The sequence below is a fragment of the Diospyros lotus genome, chromosome 5 (assembly GCF_014633365.1).
Source record: "Diospyros lotus cultivar Yz01 chromosome 5, ASM1463336v1, whole genome shotgun sequence".
In the NCBI taxonomy this organism is placed as follows: domain Eukaryota; kingdom Viridiplantae; phylum Streptophyta; class Magnoliopsida; order Ericales; family Ebenaceae; genus Diospyros; species Diospyros lotus.
The window spans coordinates 32890220-32911293 of record NC_068342.1 but is presented as its reverse complement, the minus strand read 5'-3'; the positions used below and the strand labels follow the sequence as shown (position 1 = coordinate 32911293).

Below are 21074 nucleotides of genomic sequence, written 5' to 3'. Positions count from 1 at the left end.
TGAGAAGAAAAAGGGCCTAGTCGACGAGCTTCGAAGCACACGTCGTCGTCGCCGATTGCCCCTCCGCCACTTCGGTAGTCGCCACTGTTAGCGTCGCCGCCATGGCCCAGATCTTGGAAGGCCTCGTCGATCGTCCAAGCACAAAGAAAAGAAAAAACGAAGGCGAGGGATGGTGGGGTGAGAGTTGGGGTTCGATTTGATCGGGTGTGGGTTAGGGTTCGATTCGAACGAAGGTGAGGGTTAGGGTTCGATTCGATCGCCTGTGAGAGAGAGAGACAAAAGAGGGGTGCAGTTATCTCTCAGCACACGAACTCACGGGCGACTAGGTGAGGGTGGGGGGAGATAGCGAGAGAGAGGGGGGGGGGGGGAATGTGAGTGTTTGTGTCGGTTCCGTTTGGGGAGGGGGGGTTGAACTGAAATCACACGGTTTAACCGATTAGTTCGGTTTAATCGAAAATTAAATTATTGCAAATCGAACCGAACCGTTTCATATAAAAAATCGAACCAAATTAATCGAATTAAATTATTTTATCAAAAAAATTGAACCGGACCAACCAATTTGGTCGATTCAATTCGATTAATTCAGTTTAACCAAACCGGTGCTCACCCCTACCTTCGAGTGTACGTGGCTCGGCCATCGGTATGGACTTAATTACACCCACCTTCACACTGTACAATGTTTATTTATGCATCAGAGTTTTTTTTTCTCTAAATAAATAAAACTAAAAAAGAGGTGATGAAAGGGCGGGGGCCCACTGCCCACCTTTAAGGTAAGAGCTGATTCACGCATAACTTGGAAAGAAATTCTGGTGAAGGAAGGATTAGGAATGAAGTAAGGACATTTAAAAAATAAAAAATAAGAAATAAAAATGTAGGGTAGGGTACATTTAGTAGGGTAGGGTAAGGTATAGAGGGCAGGGATATTGAGGAAAGGAGGACGAGCACTAAGAACAAGAGATGTAGCAACTTGGAAGCCACGTTTCTTCGTCGTCACTTTCCGACCACCATTAACGAGCTGTGTCGTTTTCTTATTGCTTTGCTTCTTTCTTTCTTTCTCTCTCTCTCTCTCTCTGTCTAAGCAAGTTAAGGGATATTAATTAAATTATCCTTAAGCAGTGTACTATGCATGTATATATATATATAAGAGTTACGCCTTGCTTGCTGCTCACTTACATGTACACACACTCGGACCCTGTAGAGAGAGAGAGAGAAGGCAAAGGAACATTAAGATATGGAGAAGATGATGAAGATGAGCGGACTGAAGCACCTGTTCGTGACGGTGTTCATGGCCAGCTTCGGCATGGTGCTGGTGATTCCCGGCATCACCGACGTCACCATGTCGGCGCTCTGCCCCGGCCAAGACCGATGCTCTCTCGCCATTTTCCTCACCGGCCTCCAACAAGTGGTACCGATCTTCCTACAATACTCTCATCATCAAACTTCATCCTTAATCTCCTCTCTCGCCGTTTGTTAATTCCCTCTTTTATTTCTTTAAATGAATAAATCAAAGAGAAATATTCCGAAAAAAACAACCACCTTCCACAACCTAGCCATTGTTGCAACCTCATCATCTTCATTTTTTTTTTTTAAAAAAAAAAGAGAAAAAATCTCTAGGATGGGGAACTAAAATTCAACGCTGAATGGTAGTTGTAGTACAAGTATGTTGGTCACATATATGGTTCTTGAGATGTGACAAAAGATAAGTACTTGTAATTAACAGTATGTATATATATATATATATATTCATTTTAAATTGTGCAATTTCTCGAGGGACCATGCATGATATTGGTTTCGAAACGAGGGAGGCCCACCCAGGAAAGACCCACTTTGCAACACTTATTTGCATTGATTTTCGCTCTAATTTTCATGTGTAGAAGTAGAACTAGCTTCGCTAAATTTATTATTTATTATTTATGAAAGCTTACTGTTTGTCCCATGTATATATATGTGACACATCCTCCAATGTACGGAACTGCTCTCATCTTTAATTTAGGCTTATATGTACATTTTAGTTTTCTTTAGAATGGGAAATACTGAAAAAAGTGAGGACAGTTGCAAGGAGAGAGAGAGAGAGTACGGGCGGGGGGGGGGGGGGGGGGGGGGGGGGGGGGTTGGATGGTTAAGATGAAGAATGATTGGGTGTTTATGGATGCAGCTAATTGGGGGAGGGACAATGGTGATGATGCCACTAATTGGGAAACTTTCCGATGTGTATGGAAGGAAGGCCCTGCTGACAGTACCTATGACACTCTGCATTTTCCCTCTGGGTAAGCTTTCTTATTCCTTGCTTCCTTCCTCTACTTCGTACTTATTTGCTGCAAACACCCCACCTGTGGTCCCCCATGAAAAGAAGCATTCTCGTATCCCAAGCCCAAACCCAGTTACAAGATTAAATTAAATTTTAATATTTATAATTTATTAAACTACTTAAAAGGTGATCTAAGAAATTTCCCAAATCGACTGGGTCATTTTAGCAAAGTCCCATTTTCAACCCAATACACCATCACTCTATACTATAATTCAACATTTTTATGGCCAATAATTAATAAGGAGAAGGGTTATTTGTTTTCTAAATACAAAATATTATTATTATTATTACCCATTAACATTCATGAACTGACCCAAAAAACACAACTCATACTTACTTATAGATCATTTTTCATCAATTTCATATTATTAATTAACTAATTAATTAGTGAAAGAATAAGGAGTTATATATAGCCCGCTTGTAACTCTATATATAAAGCTGCCCCTTTTACCCCAATTGGGTGGCGAGCACTTGGAATGGTCGGCGCCAAACGGAGCAGATCAAAGGCTAAAAGACACTAAATACCGTTGTTATTGTCGTATAGTTGCAGCGGCTAGCTGAACATACTTTATTATTTTTATTGTTATATATTGCCTAAAAGGAAAATCAAGAGGCCAACTTTACAGCGGCTATTTCTTGTGAAGTTTAGCTAAGGTTATTGACCAGTAATTTAACCCGGTTTTACCAGTGGTATTGGCGTACAGCAGGACGACCAAGTTCTTCTACGCTTACTACGTTCTGAGGACTATCACTTCCATGGTTAGTGAAGGCAGCAGCCAATGCCTTGCTCTTGCCTACGTGGTACTACTTTCTTCTCTCCCTTCTTCATCTTTCCTTTTAGTAATCAGAGCCCATAGACGTTTAGCCCCAGGCCCCAGGCCCCAGGCCCCAGGCCATACTTGGGCCTAATCTGTTTTCCCTTGGGCCCCAGTTGATGAGAAAGGCCAAAGGTTAGACAAATTGGGCCCTGTTCTAGAATGTCTGTCAGGCCGTTAATACCGTTGAGACAGGCTTCCCGCCTAAATCCTCTTGAGCTGAAAAGCAGCATTCAGCTGCTTCTGCTGCTGCTTCTGCAAATGGGACTTTCTGACGCATCTCCGGTTTCTATTTTAACAGGCAGACAACATTGCCGAGGCACGGCGAGCCACGGCGTTTGGGATTCTGTCGGGGTTGGGCTCAGCCGCGTTTGTGTGTGGCACTCTAACAGCTCACTTCCTCTCCACTGCTCAGACATTTCAGGTATGTTTTGGGTTTTCTCAGTTCCCCCCTCTTCTCCATCATCAAATGGCGGTTGTGATGTTTCGGGCTTTCAAATTCAGGTCGCTGCATTCATGTCAATGGCTGCAACAGTTTACATGAGAATTTTCCTCAAGGATTCACCGCAAGAAAATAGTGATGATTTGGCGCAGCCAATCCTGAAAACTGAGGAGAATTCTTCTTTGAATGAGGGTGAACCATCTAGTAGTGTACAGGCCTTCAAGAAGTTCCCATCTGTGGGGGATATCATATGCTTGCTTAAGAGTAGGTGAGTATAATCATTTTTGGTTCTTACATTTGCTTGGACTTTTCATTCTTTCGACTCAGAACAGATTTGGGAATCAGAGGCCAAGTGGAGTGGTGCTTTAATTTTCATGATCTAAATACTCTTATCTAATTAAAAGGTACTGACGTGGTTCGGTTTCTTGGCACAGAGTGACATTTTCACAAGTTGCAATTGTTGTATTATTCAACAGCCTTGCTGAGGGTGGACTTCAGTCTTCAACAATGGTACATCTCTTAGTTCAGAGTATAGTTTCGTTTTGGATGAGATTGACTAGTACAAGATCTTGTTTGTCTTTTTATCTCCCAAACGGTTTAGACAAAGTACAAGAGTCAAGAGAGAGCCACAGGCGATCTCGAATTAACTCTTAAGCAGAGTAGAACGAAGACTAACTCTTGAGCGAAAAGATAATCAATAGAAGTAGCTGGGGAGACTCATATAGTGTTTGAAATGAAAGCAGCACAATGAGATTCATGCCATTGAAGGAATTGTAATTACACAAGAAACAAAAAATCAAATGGAATGTTTGTGTGCATATGTATAAACAGTAAATCCTCCATGGATCTGTCTGGTGCTAGAATCAATCTGACCTGAAACAGTGGAGTCAGTTGGATGAATGAATGAGAAGAGGTTCGAAAAAAGAAAAAGAAGAAGATGCATAAGAATGGTGTTTTATGTGGTTTTATACATCATAGTAAACCAAAAATTTAGCTACCAACATTAGCATTCATGATCGGTTGATGTTGAATTTCTAAATTTTTTTTCAATTCAGTACTTCTTCAAGGCCGAGTTTCACTATAACAAAGACCAGTTTGCTGATCTAATGCTAATTGGTGGTGTTGCCGGGACTGTGTCACAGGTAACTTTCGGATAGCTTTGAAATGACATATTACTTGTTGATAACTTCATTTCTTGTTGTATCGTCCTCTCTTTACTATACGACCACCCGTTTGTTAATATTTGCGAACATGCAGCTGCTTTTCATGCCTATGTTGGCTCCCATTGTAGGAGAGGAGAAGTTGTTGTCCTTAGGGCTCCTTGTTGGAGCTTCAAGTGTATGTGCCTTTCACTCCTTGAATCAACATAATGTTCTCATGAAGCTCTCTGTATTTCAATTTGGGAATGCGTGCATATGCATCTGCTGACTATGATATCTGGTCTAATATGCAGATGCTACTAAACAGCATAGCATGGTCATCTTGGGTAATGCTCTTTTTGTCTACATACAACTGAAACCTTCTTTCAAACCTCAATTTGTGTTAGAATTCTCAGAATTCAGTGCTTTAAGTGCACCATATTGAGTGTCTATGGATTTGATATCAACTGGGTACTACTAGAAAAATGGTTTTACCATTTGGTTGATGGCAGATCTGCTCTGGTATTGCTCTAAGATATTTCAGATGTTATATGTCACTCTTACGAGCATTTATTGAACTGCAGGTTCCCTATGCCCTCGGCGTGTTCTCTATCTTTGCCGTATTGACAAACCCCTGCGTGAGTTCTCACTTCCATTAAGTAAACAACTCATGGTCTGATCAATTTAGATTCTCAGACTACTATTGACTGTTTCTATTTTGACAAGAAATTTTGTTTACTCCTACAGTTAAGAAGCATTGTATCAAAGCAAGTTGGACCTAATGAACAGGTAGCTAGATTTCTCTCTCCTTCTAAAGAAGGATTAGTTACCAGTTCTTATTCACTTAGCATAGTAGTATTTCTTTGTTTGTATGACTGATTATTAAAAAACTCATGTTAGGGGATGGCACATGGATGCATTTCAGCCATAAGTTCGTTTTCCAACATTCTGTCTCCCTTTATATTTAGTCCTCTAACAGGTAACTTCGGAAACTAATCAGAATGCCTATGCCTTTGATTTTGCATACAAGGAACTAGCAAGCTATACATACTAACATGAATGCCATTTTTCCTTCCAGCATTGTTCCTGTCCCAGGGAGCACCATTTCATTTCCCTGGCTTCAGTCTAATGTGTGCTGGCCTTGCAACGGTATTGACACTTACTTTACAGAGAACACACCACTCTAGATGTTTTGCTGCCATCTGAACTTGTCCATGGATGAACAGGCTAAATATTCAAATGATTCATGCTCATTTCATGAGGCCTGTAAGATCGGCCCAAATCCAGGGTGAACTTAACCCATGGGATCTAGTCCATCTATCTATAAATGGACCTAGACTAGATCCACACACACATACATACCAGTAAACAGATTTGGACATAACGGATCAGGACCAGATCTAGATCATTGACAGACCTAACGGTGATAGGGTAATGGTCCTCCAACGGGCATATTACGGAACCGCTGAAATTCCAACCTGGGTCAATCTTTTAGTTGATTTTCTACAGCTTTCCTTAGATTAGGTTGTTTCAAGATGAGGTTGACACAAGAGCTGAATTCATAAATCTGACTTTAACATCAAAATCCAGCACCGTGTGAAGCTCATATGCTTATTTAGGACACGTAGGATTGATCACTAGCTAAGTTCATTGAGTTTTGTAGACTCTCAGTTGTACCGTGCTATCTACCATTCGGTGATAATGTTTGAGTTATTATTGGCCAAGGAAAAAACCCATAATGATCGGATACTGTTTGTGCAGATGATGGCATTCATAGTGAGTTTGATGATAAGAGCTGCCCCTCCCGTTCCAAGCAACGCAGGCAGCGACAGCGACTGCAGGGAGGCGTAGTAGTAGCGCTGGATAAATGGCCAAACATTCTCAGCTCAGATCCTAGAAGAAACCACCAACCAAACAGCAAGAGCCAAGGGAAATCATTTTGCAGAGTTGTGTATATCTTGCTATGCCAGAGAGAGTCAGCTTAGGGCCGACTATTTTTTTCACTTTTTTGAAGCTCATAGCAGTTTATTATTAGAATCAATTCAATCTAGCTAGCAGTGGAAAGTTCATCCTTAGTGCCAGAAGAGAAACGTTTATCTGTAAGTATAGTCATTCAGTCATGTGGGGGGTTGAGTCGGCAATAGCCATTCAATCTTTAGCAATAGAGAAGATGTTATCATTAGGTATCCTCACTGTGAGGAGAATGTACAATTCAACTACTTGGTTAGAATGTGATATTCAACTGGATCAGCAGCTTATTGAATGTGTCTATTTCATGAATCGAAACTCAAAAATACTGCTAAGATCTGGCAATTGTATCTATTTCCCATCATTTTCTTATTCATAGCATATTTCACATGCCATTGATTCAATCATTAAAATTGTGCTTGCTACTGTTTGGAACTTCTTCAGAAGTTAGGATTCTCCCTCCAGATCTAACATTAGGTGCATCAAACTAGGCTTTGCTCAGATAGTCTCATTTCAACTAGCTGGGTGGATGGGCAACAAACCAACACAAGGTACTCAGTACAATATGTTCGCAGAAACACTAAAAACAAGTCTGCCAGCCCCTCCAGAGATATGGCTAGAGATAGCAACCAAGGAAACATTGTAATGTTCCCTTCCATGGCTAATGGCCATCTTATCCCTCTCTTAGAACTTTGCAAGCAAGAAAGAGCAAAGGATAGGTTACACCATCTAACCACAATTAATACCCCTTTAAACATCCAGAAGCTCAGAACCTTGCTCCAGCTGAAATTCCCTTCTGCATCCCGCCGGACTCAGAAAACAGTGACTGGCTGTCTTACATAGATGGGAGCCTCACAGGATCGTTTGGTTCACAGATTAGAATCTCGCTTTCTCATACGAGGGAACTGGCAGTGGGGTTAAGAGGAATTTATCTGGGTTGCAAGGCCACCAGTAGAATTCAGTACAGCGGAAGAACTTGGAGCTGAATGCTTGCAGGAAGGATACGGTGATCTAATCAAGGGAATCCACAGCAGGGAATCCATAGGTACATCTCCATGTCATTCTGGTTGGAACTCCATAATTGAAAGCTAGAGTCAAGGTGTGCCAATTATGGGGTGGCCACAGTCTGGAGATCAGTTATTCAATAGTGTTTAAAGGATCATGTCAAATAACCCAAAACAAAAGATCATCTGTCAATTATTGGGTGGCGCGCAGTTTAGAGGATCATCTGTCAAAGGCCATGGATTGAGTTCCTCAGTGTAGCAAGATCCACGACAAAAGATGTGTTCTCGCCTCCAAATAAGCCAGACAAGGAGTTGAAGAAGTTGAGAAGGCAATTTTGGCTAGCAATCAGGCAGTCGCTTACCCATAATAATAATGTTTAAAGCAAGGAATTGTCAAAGAAAAAGGAAAAAAGAAGAGAAAAAAGTTCTTATTTGGATATGAACATACCAAAGGATGGAAATAGTATTGTATGCCAAAAACAAAGGAAGGACAAGATGGTCATGAATGAAAAAAAGATATCACAAATATAAGGCATTTGCTAAAAACAAAATCTGGAAATAGTTCGGCCATATTATGTACAATGCCGCAAAAACAAATTGTTGACTCAATTGAAGTGAATCAAAGCATTCATTCAACACTGGAGGTATCGCTGCCTTCATCAGAGGAAATATTCCTATTGGCATCAAATGTCAAGATGAACTCTAGTATTTCCCGGCCCCGAGTAGAACTCTCACCATCTTGCTCTGGATTTGTTCTCCGCCTTAGGACTGGAAACAACTGCAACATCAGGTCCTGTGGGGGGGAAGCCACTTGGTACACCCACTCCCTTGCCTTGGGTTTCTGCTAGAAATAGAAAGTGCAAAATCATCAGCATAAGCACCAACACTAAAACCATCATCACCATCAACAAAACTATGTGATTTATCCCATTGCTGTCGCAATTGCAATCATCAATGTTATCCATCATTGCAATCATCATCACCATCATTATTACTTTCATAGTTACCGTTGCCATCATCATAGGAATCATCAAAAACATCACGATTAGAATCATCACACCCATCATCCTCACCACAACCATCAACACCACCCTCATTGTCATCAACGTCATCGTCGCCATCGTCGTCGTCATCAACATCATTGTCATTGTCCCCACTGCCACCTCCACTATCATCATCGTCATCACCACCACCACCATCATCATCACCACTAGTGTCATCATCTCCATTATCATCATCATCACTATCATAAAAGTCATAGTAGTCATCATCATCACCATCCTCTTCCTCTTCCTCTTCACTGATCCCAGTGGGAAAGAAAAAAATTCGCCGAGGAACACGATCCTTACCAAAAAAGGAACAGCAGAGAAATTAGAGCTTCCTCCATGCCTCATATGATTTTTACAAAGATATTAAGCCCTATGTGTATCTATAAACCAAAATGCCAAGTCTAGGGGGGTCGAGTAGTGTGAGGACATCATCTACTGGGGCGTTTGCTAGGTCTAGTATCATGAAATTCAAATAAGTCAAGTCAAGAGTTGAAATAGAAATTGTGCTCACACCATAAGAGGAAAAAAATTAATAATAAGTGCTTATACATATGTCTACCCTGAATGTTCATGCTTAAAAGATATTAAACTACTTTTTAAAAATTTTTTACAACTACTTGGGTCAGTTTCAGGAGTCCTCTCTCTATACACAATGAATCTGAAGAAGCTTAATACTGACTGTTGTTTGGAAGTAATGGCAAAAGTAGTTTAGACACCTAGACTAAACTTGGGAGGGATAAAACACAATTGATACAAAAACTAAGATTACCCACTTAGTGAGATTAAGGCTTGTGATCGTGGTTGTTCCTAATAATACAAAAACTTTAGATAAGAAACAATTCACATAAATAGGGAGAACTGAATTTTTTACACAAGATCCAAAACCATTCAGTAGGTGGACAAGACAAATTCAAGGGAACCAGGCATAAGACAGGTCCTCTCTAGTCATTATAAAATCCATTGATTTCTATTTTAGCTTGGCAAAATCCATAGATTTCAAGAGTGAATCTCCATGCACCCAAAACAGATGGATCCATAGATTCTCAGTCATAGTCCTAATGTCATGTATACATGATCCATAAGCCAAAGACAGTATATAGAAACACATAAGGCCAAGATCCATGAAACACACGAGGCCAGATCCAAGAAGCAAAAGACATTACATCCAGAATTGCTATGTCTCCAACATATATTATGAATAAAGAATACCTTCTCAATTTTTGCGGGCAGAACAGCCCTGTCAAGGGCTGTTGGAGTCCATATTTTTATGTCATGCTCAATCCCACTGCTAGCAAGAACAGTAGTATGTGGATGACACTCAATGCAATTCACCACATCCTGATCCGCTTCCATAACACGAATAAGCTCCCCGCCCTTCTTCTTCCAGATGAAAATCCTGCCGCAGTCAGACCCACTCATAACATACTCACTTTTAGGCCCAAAGAAGTTCACACCCTTCACTGTTTCACGGTTTCTATGCCCCTTGTAGACTTGAGGACGAACTCCAGCATCAGTATCCATGTTTGAAGGAGATGCTGCTGACTGATGTTCTATGCTCACTTCACCTGCATCACTGCCCATGGATACTGGAGAGGCTGGGGCTGGATCTGGTCCCAATCCCATATCTCTTGTAAATAGATATATGAATTCATCATTATAAGAGGCAAGAAGCTCACTCTGATCTGAAAATGCCAAGCCTGTAATTCCCACTTGCTCATTGCCAATCAAATGTGGAGGGCAAAAGTAGTCAACAGGCTGACCAAAATCAGTTGACCCATCCCACTTATATTTGCGAACATCATAAACTCTAGTATACTCATCAGACCCGGCAACTGCAAACAGATTTGGATTCCTTGGATCTATTGCAATTGCATTTAGTTGAATGATCGGCATCAAATTCCGATCAGGTTGGGACTTGCAAGTAAACAGTTGTGTAGCAGCTCCAGTTCTCAGATCAAACTGTGAAAATAGATATCAGTGTCAAATCATTTAAGTTTAGAAAATCAGTCTGATGAATAGAAAATTAAGAAAAACAAGCAAGGAATTTTTAAAGATGGCATTCATAAAATGAGATCCAACCTATGAGTTCATCAACATTATTCATCACCTGTGAAACATTATCCAGGTTTATGCAGAAGTACATATATTTCTAATTAAGAGAACAAAAAAACTACAGGAAGTAATATAATAAAAGAATTATTGCTTACATGCTGAACTAATCCATCCTCACCACAGGTATAGAATATATGTGGGCTTCCAGGTTCAATGGCCAGCTTATGAGCCCGACCATCATGCTTCCCTAGCAATTTAGATTCCACTAGCCCTCGTTCCAGAATTTGAGCATGCCTTACCTAATATTAAAAAAAAAAAAAAAAAAAAAAAACACATTGGGAACAAACAACTAATAATTCTTTAAATCATGAAATAAAGCCTTATCCTAAGTTCTAGAAATACAACTAAGCAAATAGAAGCCTCCTTGAATAATAAGGATGCTTGACAAATTGTTGCTAAACATATGCATTAGAACAAACATGAACCACAAGGTAGGTCATTAGGATACTTAAAACATTTCAATCCAACTAGTGAATCAAATTATGCACAATTTTTCACCTTGATGATCTTCCACATGGGTTTTATCATCAAGAATTAAGGCAACTATCAGTATGTTAGGAGTTGCTTCAGTTCCTAAATTAGCATTCCAAGAAAACATTTACCTGGCCATCAGCAGCACAGGTGACAATGCTTCTATCATCTGTATAAGGCATGATTTTTGCTTGGAAAACATTGTTATGATGACTAGAATGAAATGATAGCTTCACATGCCCTGTTTCCCAATCCCATAGCATGACTCTCCGGTCATCAGAGCCTGACACAAGAATGTCACCATATGCATTGAAGCTAATTGTGTTAACACAACCCATGTGTTTTTCCAGCTTTCTAAAGATATCAAGTCGGAGCACAAGATCCTGTAGCGAAAAAAAAATTCAGACGAGAGCATTGCAGAACATAAAGATTCTCATACAGCTGCATGAGAGAGAGAGAGAGGGGAGAGAGAGAGAGAGAGACATCCAGACTCTCCTGTCAATGAATAAAGAGCAACTCAGTAGAAAAAGAACTACTGCTTTTAAAACAGGTAAAAACATAAAATAAAATGGGCCTAAAAATTATGGGAACAGTTCACAGATTGACATGAACCAACCAACATAAGATCATAGAACATCACTCAATCATAAACTTATCAGGAAGGGAGCAAAATGTACAGAACCCTTCCAATTCCCCCATCATATATTGCAGAAAACAAGCAACGATGTTTAGAAAGTGCCTAGACTTAGTTTCGTTCTGAGTTTGAAGAGTTAATTTGTTGCTAATTTTAAGAATATCAATCCTTATTTTCATCGAAATGATTGACCAAAAAGTAATCTCTTTGTTATAGATCTGTAATCTTGTTCTTGCTCCTACTCCAAAAGCATTCATGGCAGCATTGAGTTCAGTAGATAAGAAAATAATGAATAATTCAATAAACTTCAAAACTTACTATTCCATTCTAAGAAATCCCACTTAAACTTCAGGTTCAACCACTATTATTTGACAGGCAACAAAGAGCTCAGAATTTGGCTACTACTTCAAAGTGTCATTAGAATGCAAGTCCAAAAGTGTCTTAAGGGTCATGTCCAACAATCACCACAACGATAGTCAACAAAGATTAACAAAACACCAAATAGGTAATGCCTATTGACTTATAAGAAATCACCATAAGTGTTTCCCAGTAACTTCTCATTGGGATTGGATAACATAAAAATGAATAATACTCACATTCATGTGCTTTTCAAAATGATAGAAACATCTACGTTGAGAGTAAAAATGATAATATAAAGATAAAATTAAGCCTCTATCTAATAGCTTAAGTTTTTAGATTAATTGTTGGTTAACAATTTAACATGATATCAAAGCAAGTAAAGGTCTTGAGTTCAAAACTCAGCGCCAACACAATATTTAAATTGTTGCAAGTAGTTGAGCCATCTATGCAATGAAGCCTGACCACATGTGAGGGGGCGTGTTGAGAATAAAAATAATAATATAAAAGATAAAATTAATTCTCTTATCTAATAACTTAAACTTTCAAATCAAATGGTGGTTAATAATTTAGCCATCTGTTTCATTGGATGCCATATTTAGAGGGGTAGGAACAATCTAGAAATATTGCAACTCATAATAATCCATGTCAATTCCAAGAACTAGATTAGCAGATTTCAACTTTAATTTTATGTATGGCAATTGGTAAAAGAAATTTAAATAAGCTGCCATCCATCTCAGTTATCTATGCATTAACTACAGTATTTGTAGATAGGGTAGAAAGGGGAGGAAATGCAGTTTTCAATCAATCTATGTATCTACATGTCCATTTTTTCCATTTCAGAACTGCTTTAAATCATGGGAAAATCACTTCAAGATATCAAAATTCAGGGGCAAATTCATCTCAACTTTAGCCAATACTATATGTACTGGGGAGAAAGCAGAGGTGAATAGGAATACAGACATATGCTGCCATGGAAATCCATCTTACAACTGGAAACATGCAACTGTCACGACCCCAAGCCTGACAATTCTCTTCCTTCCAATCTGATGAGAATTAAAAGGATCAAACACCCGAACAAAGAGCAGAAAACAGAGAGAGGATAGAGAGAAATAAGAGAGGAGAGGGAAACGATGCAGAATTTTGATATTCTTGTTAATTGCAATCCATCCCAAGGATGGGAGAATATACACAAGGTGTTTGGGAGGAGAGATTCTCCTGCCAGGGTGGGCCCTACACCCTAACAAACTTGATATTCTCCTAACCTCCTCACACATGGCAGTAGCTACTTCTACATTAGGAATTACAGCAGTAAAAGTAAATAAACTAACTTTTGCATTAGGAATTACAGGAGTAAAAGTAAATAAAAATTTAAAGGAGCTATGGTAACGGTCCTTCTCGTGACATTTCCCCCCTCTTTAACCACTTTCTTGTCCTCAAGAAACACTACGGAGGCTATCAGTTCTTGGGAATTGCTTGAGGAGATTTGGGAGGTACTCCCAAGTGTTGTCATCAGATGAACTGCCCTGCCATTTAACCAAGACTTGAATGAGAGGAGCTCCATGCCCGTACACAACCCTTCTCTCCAAAATAGCTTCATGTTCCACTATCTGGCTAACCTCTTTAGGAAGGGTAGGCAATGCAGAACCCGTTGGTTGTGCCCCAACTAATCTCTTTAGGAGCGATACATGAAATATAGGGTGAATTAGTGGAATATCACCAACGGGTGATATGCCACCTTCCCCACCTTAGCTTCTATGGGAAATGGCCCATAGTACTTTGGATTGAGCTTAGTGACCTTTCCTCGAGTGATAAGACTTTAGGTGAGGGTACTTCAGCCTCAAATACACCTCATCCCCTACTTCAAACTCTCTTTCACTTCTTCTCATGTCAGCAGATTACTTCATTTGATTTTAAGCTAAAGCTAACTCTTGCTTCAGCTATTGGGTCACTTTCCTCTTCTACTGCAAATAATCATCTATTGAAGCCACATTGGATCCTCCCTCCACTGCAGGCAGAATGGATGGCTTGTACCCAAACAAGGCCTCAAATGGGGACATTTTAATTGAGGAGTGGTGGGTGGTATTGTACCACCATTGGGCCAGGGATAACTATCTGTGCCCCTCCTCAAACTATAAGAGGCAAATGCACCTTAAGTAAGTCTTGAGACTCTGGTTCACCCTCTCGGTTTGCCCATCTGTTTGAGGGTGATGAGCTGTGGACATGCTTAGTTTTGTTCCCAACGACCTCATCAACTCCTACCACATCAAGATGGTGAAAATCCTATCTCTGTTTGAAACTATGGACTTAGGAGTCCCAACTTAACCATCTAGTCTAAGAAAGCCCTAGCTACCTCTTGAGTTGCGTAGGGATGACTTAACCCTATGAAATGGGCAAACTTGGTCAATCGATCCACTACTACCAGAATACTGTCCTTACCCTCTGACCTGGGCAATCCTTCCACAAAGTCCACAAACACACTCGACCAAGCTTGGTCTGGTATAGGCAAGGGCTACAGTAGCCCAAGGTAGGCCACCGTTTCTGATTTACATCTCTTACAGATGTCACATGCCTACACAAACCTCTTAACCTTTGATTTCATCCTCAACCAATGGAATATCCATTTAACTCGTATGTAAGTATTTTGTTCCCCTGAATGTGCCCCCAATGGAGACTCATGCAAGGCCTGTAAGATCTTTTTTTTGAGGTTTGCATTATCTCCAATCACTATTCTTCCTTGGTACCTCAACATTCCTCCACTCAAAGTATAGCCATCAACCTCATTGGCCCCAATAGTCAATCTCTCCAGTAAGTTTCTAAGCTTCTCATCCCCCTCATAGCTATCAATAACCTCTCGGTACCACTAGGTCACCACCACTGTCATAGCTGCAGAACTTCCTTCTTCATGGCACCTTGAAAGTGCATCAGCTGCTACATTTTCCTTCCTTTTCTATATTGTATTATGTAATCCAATCTCATTAGTTTGGCCATCCCCTTCCTTTGCAACTACGTTTGAAGTTTTTGTTGTAACAAAAACTTCAAACTTTCATGGTCCGTTTTGATTATAAATTTACCCCATTCCAAGTAGTGCCTCCACCTGTCAACAACCATCAATACAACTAGAAATTCCTTTTCATATATGTTGAGGCCTAAGTGTTTAGGACCCAATATCTAACTTAAGAATGCTAGAGGCCTTCCTTCCTGTACCAAAATTGCCCCTACTCCTATTCCACTTGCATTTATTTCCAGAATAAAGGGTTGTTGTTGTTGTTGTCCCAGTCTTCCGCCTCACTTAATCAAACATCCACACACAAAAGAAAGAAAAAACAAAATATGGAAACAATAAAATAGAAGAATACACACAGAAGAAGGCACAGAATTTATCCTGATTCAGTTCCCTTATGGAAACCTACATCCAAGCTGCCTTAGGCCTCTTCTCCACTATCTTGAATCACAAGGACGATTACATGCACTGTAGAACACTCTCTCATAGCCCTATTCCTAGGTAATACAGAGTTAAACCCGAGATTACAAAGCACTCACCAGCTTTTTTTTCACACAACACATACTCGCACAGTTTTCCCAAGATAGAATCAAAACCGAATGAGAATTAATGACCCCCGACCCCTTATTTATAAAACATAAGGGCAGACCAAACAAGACATAACCGACCAAACAACCTTGGTCGTTATAACTAACCAACTAACAAAAAGATGAACTACTGAATACATACCTGACATAACTACCCTCCCGAGACTCTAGCTAATCTAATACAAATGACTTAACAAATTCTACCCTCATTTGAGTTAGATTAGACTTCCTCAGGACTGCTACCTGCACCCTCCCTTGTTGCCATGCTACTCCTTTCAATTTGATGTAAAGAATGTGTTTTTGCATGGGAATCTCAAGGAGGAAGTACACATGGATGTGCCACCAGGATATTATGCAACTAGGAAGGAACCTATAGTGTGTAAACTAAAGAAAGCCCTATATGGCTTAAAACAGTCACCTAGGGCTTAGTTTGGCAGGTTTACAGGTGTGCTACTTAATATGAGGTACCGAAAAAGCCAAGGAAATCACACCCTTTTCATCCATCACTTGGCTATAGGGGGAGTGATAGTATTGATTGTTTACATGGATGACATAGTGGTCACCGAAAACAATAAAGAAGGAATGGATAAACTAAGAGAATGTTTGATGAAAAAAATTGAGATTCAAGATTTTGGAAGGTTGAAATACTTTTTGAGAATATAAGTGGCTCATTCAAAAGAAGTTATTTTTATCTCCCAGCAGAAGTATGTAGTGGATCTCCTAAGTGAAACAAGGCTACTAGGTTGTAAAGCAGCAAAAACCCCTATTGATCCGAACCACAAGCTAGGAGAGGCAATGGAGGATGATATGATTGACAAGAGGCTTACCAAAGGCTGGTTGGGAAGTTGATATACTTGGCTCGTACTTGGCTAAACATAGCCTATGTGATAGGAGTTGTCAGCCAATTCATGCATAACCTGAGGGAACCTCTTCTCAAGGCTATGTATAGGATTCTACACTATTTGAAGAGAACACCTAGGAAAGGCATTTTGTTTAAGAAAGGTGAGGCCATGCTACTAGAAGCCTACACAGATGCTAACTATGTAGGATTAGTTGTGGATAGAAGATCAACATTTGGCTATTGTACCTTATTGGGGGGTAACTTGGTAACATGGAGAAGCAAGAAACAAAATGTGGTTGCCCAATCAAGTGCAGAGGCTGAGTTTCGATCCATGGCCCTAGGTATGTGTGAGTTATTGTGGTTAAAGGTATTATTGGAGGATCTCAAGATCGAGTGGACAAAAACTATGAGACTTTACTGCGATAACAAGTCAGCAATTAATATCGCACATAATCCAATTCAACATGATAGAACAAAACATGTTGAAATAGATAGGCATTTTATAAAAGAGAAGTTAGACACTGGGATGATTTGTACTCCTTATATCTCCTGGGGGATCAGCTAGCAAACATGCTAACCAAGGGGCTTCCAGCAGCTATGTTTAAAAGGATGGCAGGTAAGATTGGGATGTAGGATATACACTCCCAATCTTGAGGGGGAGTGTCAGCAACAAAGATTCCTAATCTCGTTCCTATTCACGAAACAACATATGGAACAAGATATGATTGGTGTATTTATTTATAAGGAATGCATCTTTTAGATTTAAATTGATTGATGTTTATTTCTATAAGTTGTTGTATCCTAAGGCTGTATAGGTTTCCTAATCTAGGTTTAGAATCTTTCTTAAAATGTTTTTTTAGCAACTTCCTAATCTATAAAGGAAGCTAGTGCATAAATCAAATCAACCTTTGGCGAGGTAAATAAGATTAAGAGAAGAATTTTAAAGTCCATTTGTGATAGATCCCTTTAGATATCTAAATACCCACTTCACTGCATTCCAGTAGGATTTTCCTAGAATTGCCATAAATCGACTTACTACACTCATTGCATGAGCTAAGTCGGGTCGAGTGCATACCATACTATACATTAAACTTCCCGCTACACTCGAGTATGGAATATTTTCCATTTCCTTCCTACTTTCCTCATCCTTTGGGGATTGATCGGAGGACAACTTAAAATGAGAGGCAAATGACACATTTACAACCTTAGCATTTGCCATTCTAAACCTCGATATCAGCTTTTCTAGATAGGATTTTTGAGATAGGTAAATTTTCCTTTGTTGTTTACTTCTAGAGATTTCTATTCCTAGAATTTTCTTTGCTTCACCTAGTTCCTTTATCTCAAATTTAAATTTTAGTCTCATCTTTAGTTGTTGAATCTCTTGCTTGGATTGACTTGCTACGAGCATGTCATCTACATAGAGAAGCAAGTAAATTGCGATGTTAGGTGAGACATATTTAAAGTAAACGCAACAATCATAGGAACTTCTAAGGTACCCTTGCTTTAACATAACAGTATCAAATTTCCTATACCATTGTCTTGGAGACTGCTTAAGTCCATAAAGGGATTTCTTAAGCAAACACACCTTCTCCACCTCTCCTTTAAACTCAAAGCCTTTAGGTTGATCCATTAAAATTTTCTCATCTAAGTCTCCATGAAGGAAAATTGTTGTTACATCCATTTTCTCTAATTTTAGGTTTAAATGAGCAGTGATGGCCAACAACACTCTTATTGAGGTATGTCTCACAGCAGGTGAGAAAACATCATTGAAATCTATTCCCAGTACTTGGGTAAAACCCTTTGCAACTAACCTAGCCTTGTACCTAGGTTTAGGGTTGTTTCCAACACCTTCCTTGATTTTATACAGCCATTTACAACCCACTATTCACAGTCCTTTAGGCCTATCAACCAGATCCCAAGTCTGATTCTTCCTAAGGGGTGCAATTTCTAACTTCATGGCTTCCATCCATTTTCCAAAGTCTCTAAAGGCCACTGCCTTTTCATAGGTGAGGGGTTCACCTCCTACACTTTCTAATGCACTAATAAGAGCATATGCTATTAAATCTGAGTAGCCAAATCGTTGTGGAGGCCTTCGGGTCCTAGGCTAGCTATCCCTTGCTACACTATATCTAGAAGGGTCTAGCTGGTCCCTTAGGCTAGAGTCTGCATCACTTCCTCCTTCACTCTCCTCAAATTGAGTTAAGCCCTAGTCTTGATCTCCTTCCTGGACCTGTTCATTCAGGTCCTGATCATTTCCAGATGTTTCTATGGAATTATTAGCCCCTATTCCAGAAATTTCCACATCGATGGTCTCTCCCTTTCCTCTAAATCATGCTACTTATTTCCTAATTTTATGGTAGTACATTCATCAAATGTCACATCTCTTATGACTATTGTTCTAGGCCCTTCAGGTTCAAGGTTCCATAGCTTATAGCCTTTTACACCAGTGGGATAACCAATGAACAAGCATTTTTTGGCTCTAGGTTCAAGCTTGCCTTGCTTCACATGAGCATAAGCTAAGCACCCAAACACTTAAGGTGATTTAGACTTGGTTTATGACTTGTCCACCTTTCATAGGGGGTTTTAAAGTCAATGACCGCTGATAGAGACCTATTTATCACATGAGCAACCGTTGGTTACTGTCACACTCAAGGGTGGAGCCCTTGTGAGTTGACACTTCAACTTTTTGGTCGTGCTTTTATCAAGAAAGTTGTGGGTACTCCCACGATCTAGTAGAATCAAGAGGTTACAACCCTTAATTTGCCCCTCCACCATAATGATTTTGTTGTTAGCTACTCCCTTCACAGCGTGAATTTAGATCTCTCCATTGTCCTCTTTCCCAATATCCTCATAGTCCTCTTCTTTTGCCTCCTCTTGTTCATCCTGTTCATCCCCTTCCAGCAACAGGATTTGCCTCTTGCATTGATGCCAAGGATGGTACTTATCCCCACATCAAAAGCAAAGGCCAGCTAACCTCCTTTGCTCCCTAAGTTGCTCTCCAAAGGGAACTAAACTTGATCCTATCACATTTTTCACTCCACTGCCCCCCTTCACTAGATCTCTATTATAGCCCTTTCCTCCCATGTTAGATGTTCCTACAACCACCCCCCTTGGTTGCTACCTTTGTTTCTTTATTAGGGCCTTCACTAGCATCTCCAGTAGGCGGCACTCTCAGATGCCTGTTCTACCGTATAGGGCTTCATCATTTTGACCATTGGCCGTAGCTCTTCACTTAAGCTACTCATAAAGCTTGACACAAAGTAAGCTTTTGAGAGGTGAGGATTATGGTCGATCATGTAAGACCTGAGTTCCTCAAACCTTCGTAGATAGGCTCCTACACTCCCCCGTTTGCCTTAGTTTATTAAATTCCTCAATGGTGTCCATCATACTCCTATCCCCAAAGTGCTCACAGAGTTTTTCAGATAACTCTTCCCAAGTATGCTCTCCTCTCACCCTTAAACACCCTTGAAACCAGGCATCCACTACCTCGTTGAAATATGCAGTGACCAATCTCACCCTCTACACCCTCAGTATGTTATACCACTCAAACAGCCTCTCACATTTCCTCAACCACCATCGAGGATTAGCCCCCTCAATTACCGAAATCTCCATCTGGGCATAGGAATCCCTGAATGATGAGGGTTGTGCAGTTCTTCTCTATCCCTACCCATTATCCTTTCCAACTCCTTCTCTGGGTCTACCTCAATCTCAAAGGTCCCATTTCCCCAGTTCATTCTATTCCCTTGCAAGATTGGCTCATTCCTTTCTCTAAGAGGGAAGTCGGGAGAGGCCCTCACCGAGTTCTAGCGGGTGAACATCATCATGAATTGTTGCATTTGAGCTTCCAGCTCTTCCCGCACTCGCATGATCGACCCTTCCAATCTCCACTCCAGTCCCTCCATGGAACTCTCCAATTTACAATCAATGGCCACAATCACCTCATGGTTCCAATTTACAATCAATGGCCACAATCACCTCATGGCCACAATCTACTCGGTTCTGGAAGTCGTTCATCGTTGAGCTGACTTGCTGCAGCTACGACTCTAGATTCTTCATACGGGTTCCTTCCGCCATTGCAACTCTCCACAGAGTACCAGCCGAGAATCATTCCTTTGATACCAAGATTGTCACAACCCCAAGCCCGACAATTCTCTTCCTTCCAATCCGATGAGAATTAGAAGGATCAAACACCCAAACAGAGAGCAAAAAACAGAGAGAGAAATAAGAGAGAAGAGAGGAAGAAGGATGAAGAATAGAGAGAAGAGCGGAAAACGATGCAGAATTCTGATATTCTCATTAATTGCAATCCATCCCAAGGATGGGAGAATATACACAAGGCATTT

General features: G+C 40.3%; 2 protein-coding genes across 10 annotated transcripts in view; one reads left to right on the top strand and one right to left on the bottom strand.

Moving 5' to 3' along the window:
* The first annotated feature begins 953 nt into the window (after positions 1-953).
* The window catches only part of LOC127801406 (uncharacterized), a 32360-nt gene continuing 12239 nt past the window's right edge, over positions 954-21074 (top strand). Inside the window, exons 1-14 of one of the 4 annotated variants that reach the window (XM_052336520.1) lie at positions 957-1405; positions 2156-2267; positions 3013-3109; positions 3425-3547; positions 3628-3833; positions 4000-4075; positions 4621-4707; positions 4823-4903; positions 5019-5051; positions 5289-5342; positions 5452-5493; positions 5605-5683; positions 5783-5853; positions 6466-7007. In XM_052336520.1, coding sequence (XP_052192480.1) covers positions 1123-1405; positions 2156-2267; positions 3013-3109; positions 3425-3547; positions 3628-3833; positions 4000-4075; positions 4621-4707; positions 4823-4903; positions 5019-5051; positions 5289-5342; positions 5452-5493; positions 5605-5683; positions 5783-5853; positions 6466-6555 — 1434 coding nt within the window. In that variant the 5' untranslated portion in view covers positions 957-1122 and the 3' untranslated portion in view covers positions 6556-7007. Of the gene's footprint in view, positions 1406-2155; positions 2268-2996; positions 3110-3424; positions 3548-3627; positions 3834-3999; positions 4076-4620; positions 4708-4822; positions 4904-5018; positions 5052-5288; positions 5343-5451; positions 5494-5604; positions 5684-5782; positions 5854-6465; positions 7008-21074 lie in introns of those variants that run through there. The other 3 variants (XM_052336522.1, XM_052336521.1, XM_052336523.1) reach the window with 3 other exon arrangements.
* The window catches only part of LOC127801404 (uncharacterized), a 41066-nt gene continuing 28074 nt past the window's right edge, over positions 8083-21074 (bottom strand). Inside the window, exons 3-7 of one of the 6 annotated variants that reach the window (XM_052336510.1) lie at positions 11440-11691; positions 10933-11076; positions 9935-10684; positions 8684-9020; positions 8083-8517 (exon numbers count right to left, since the gene is read on the bottom strand). In XM_052336510.1, the coding sequence (XP_052192470.1) occupies positions 8408-8517; positions 8684-9020; positions 9935-10684; positions 10933-11076; positions 11440-11691 (1593 nt within the window). In that variant the 3' untranslated portion in view covers positions 8083-8407. The remainder of the gene's footprint in view (positions 8518-8683; positions 9021-9934; positions 10685-10932; positions 11077-11439; positions 11692-21074) is intronic. The other 5 variants (XM_052336512.1, XM_052336517.1, XM_052336513.1 and 2 more) reach the window with 5 other exon arrangements.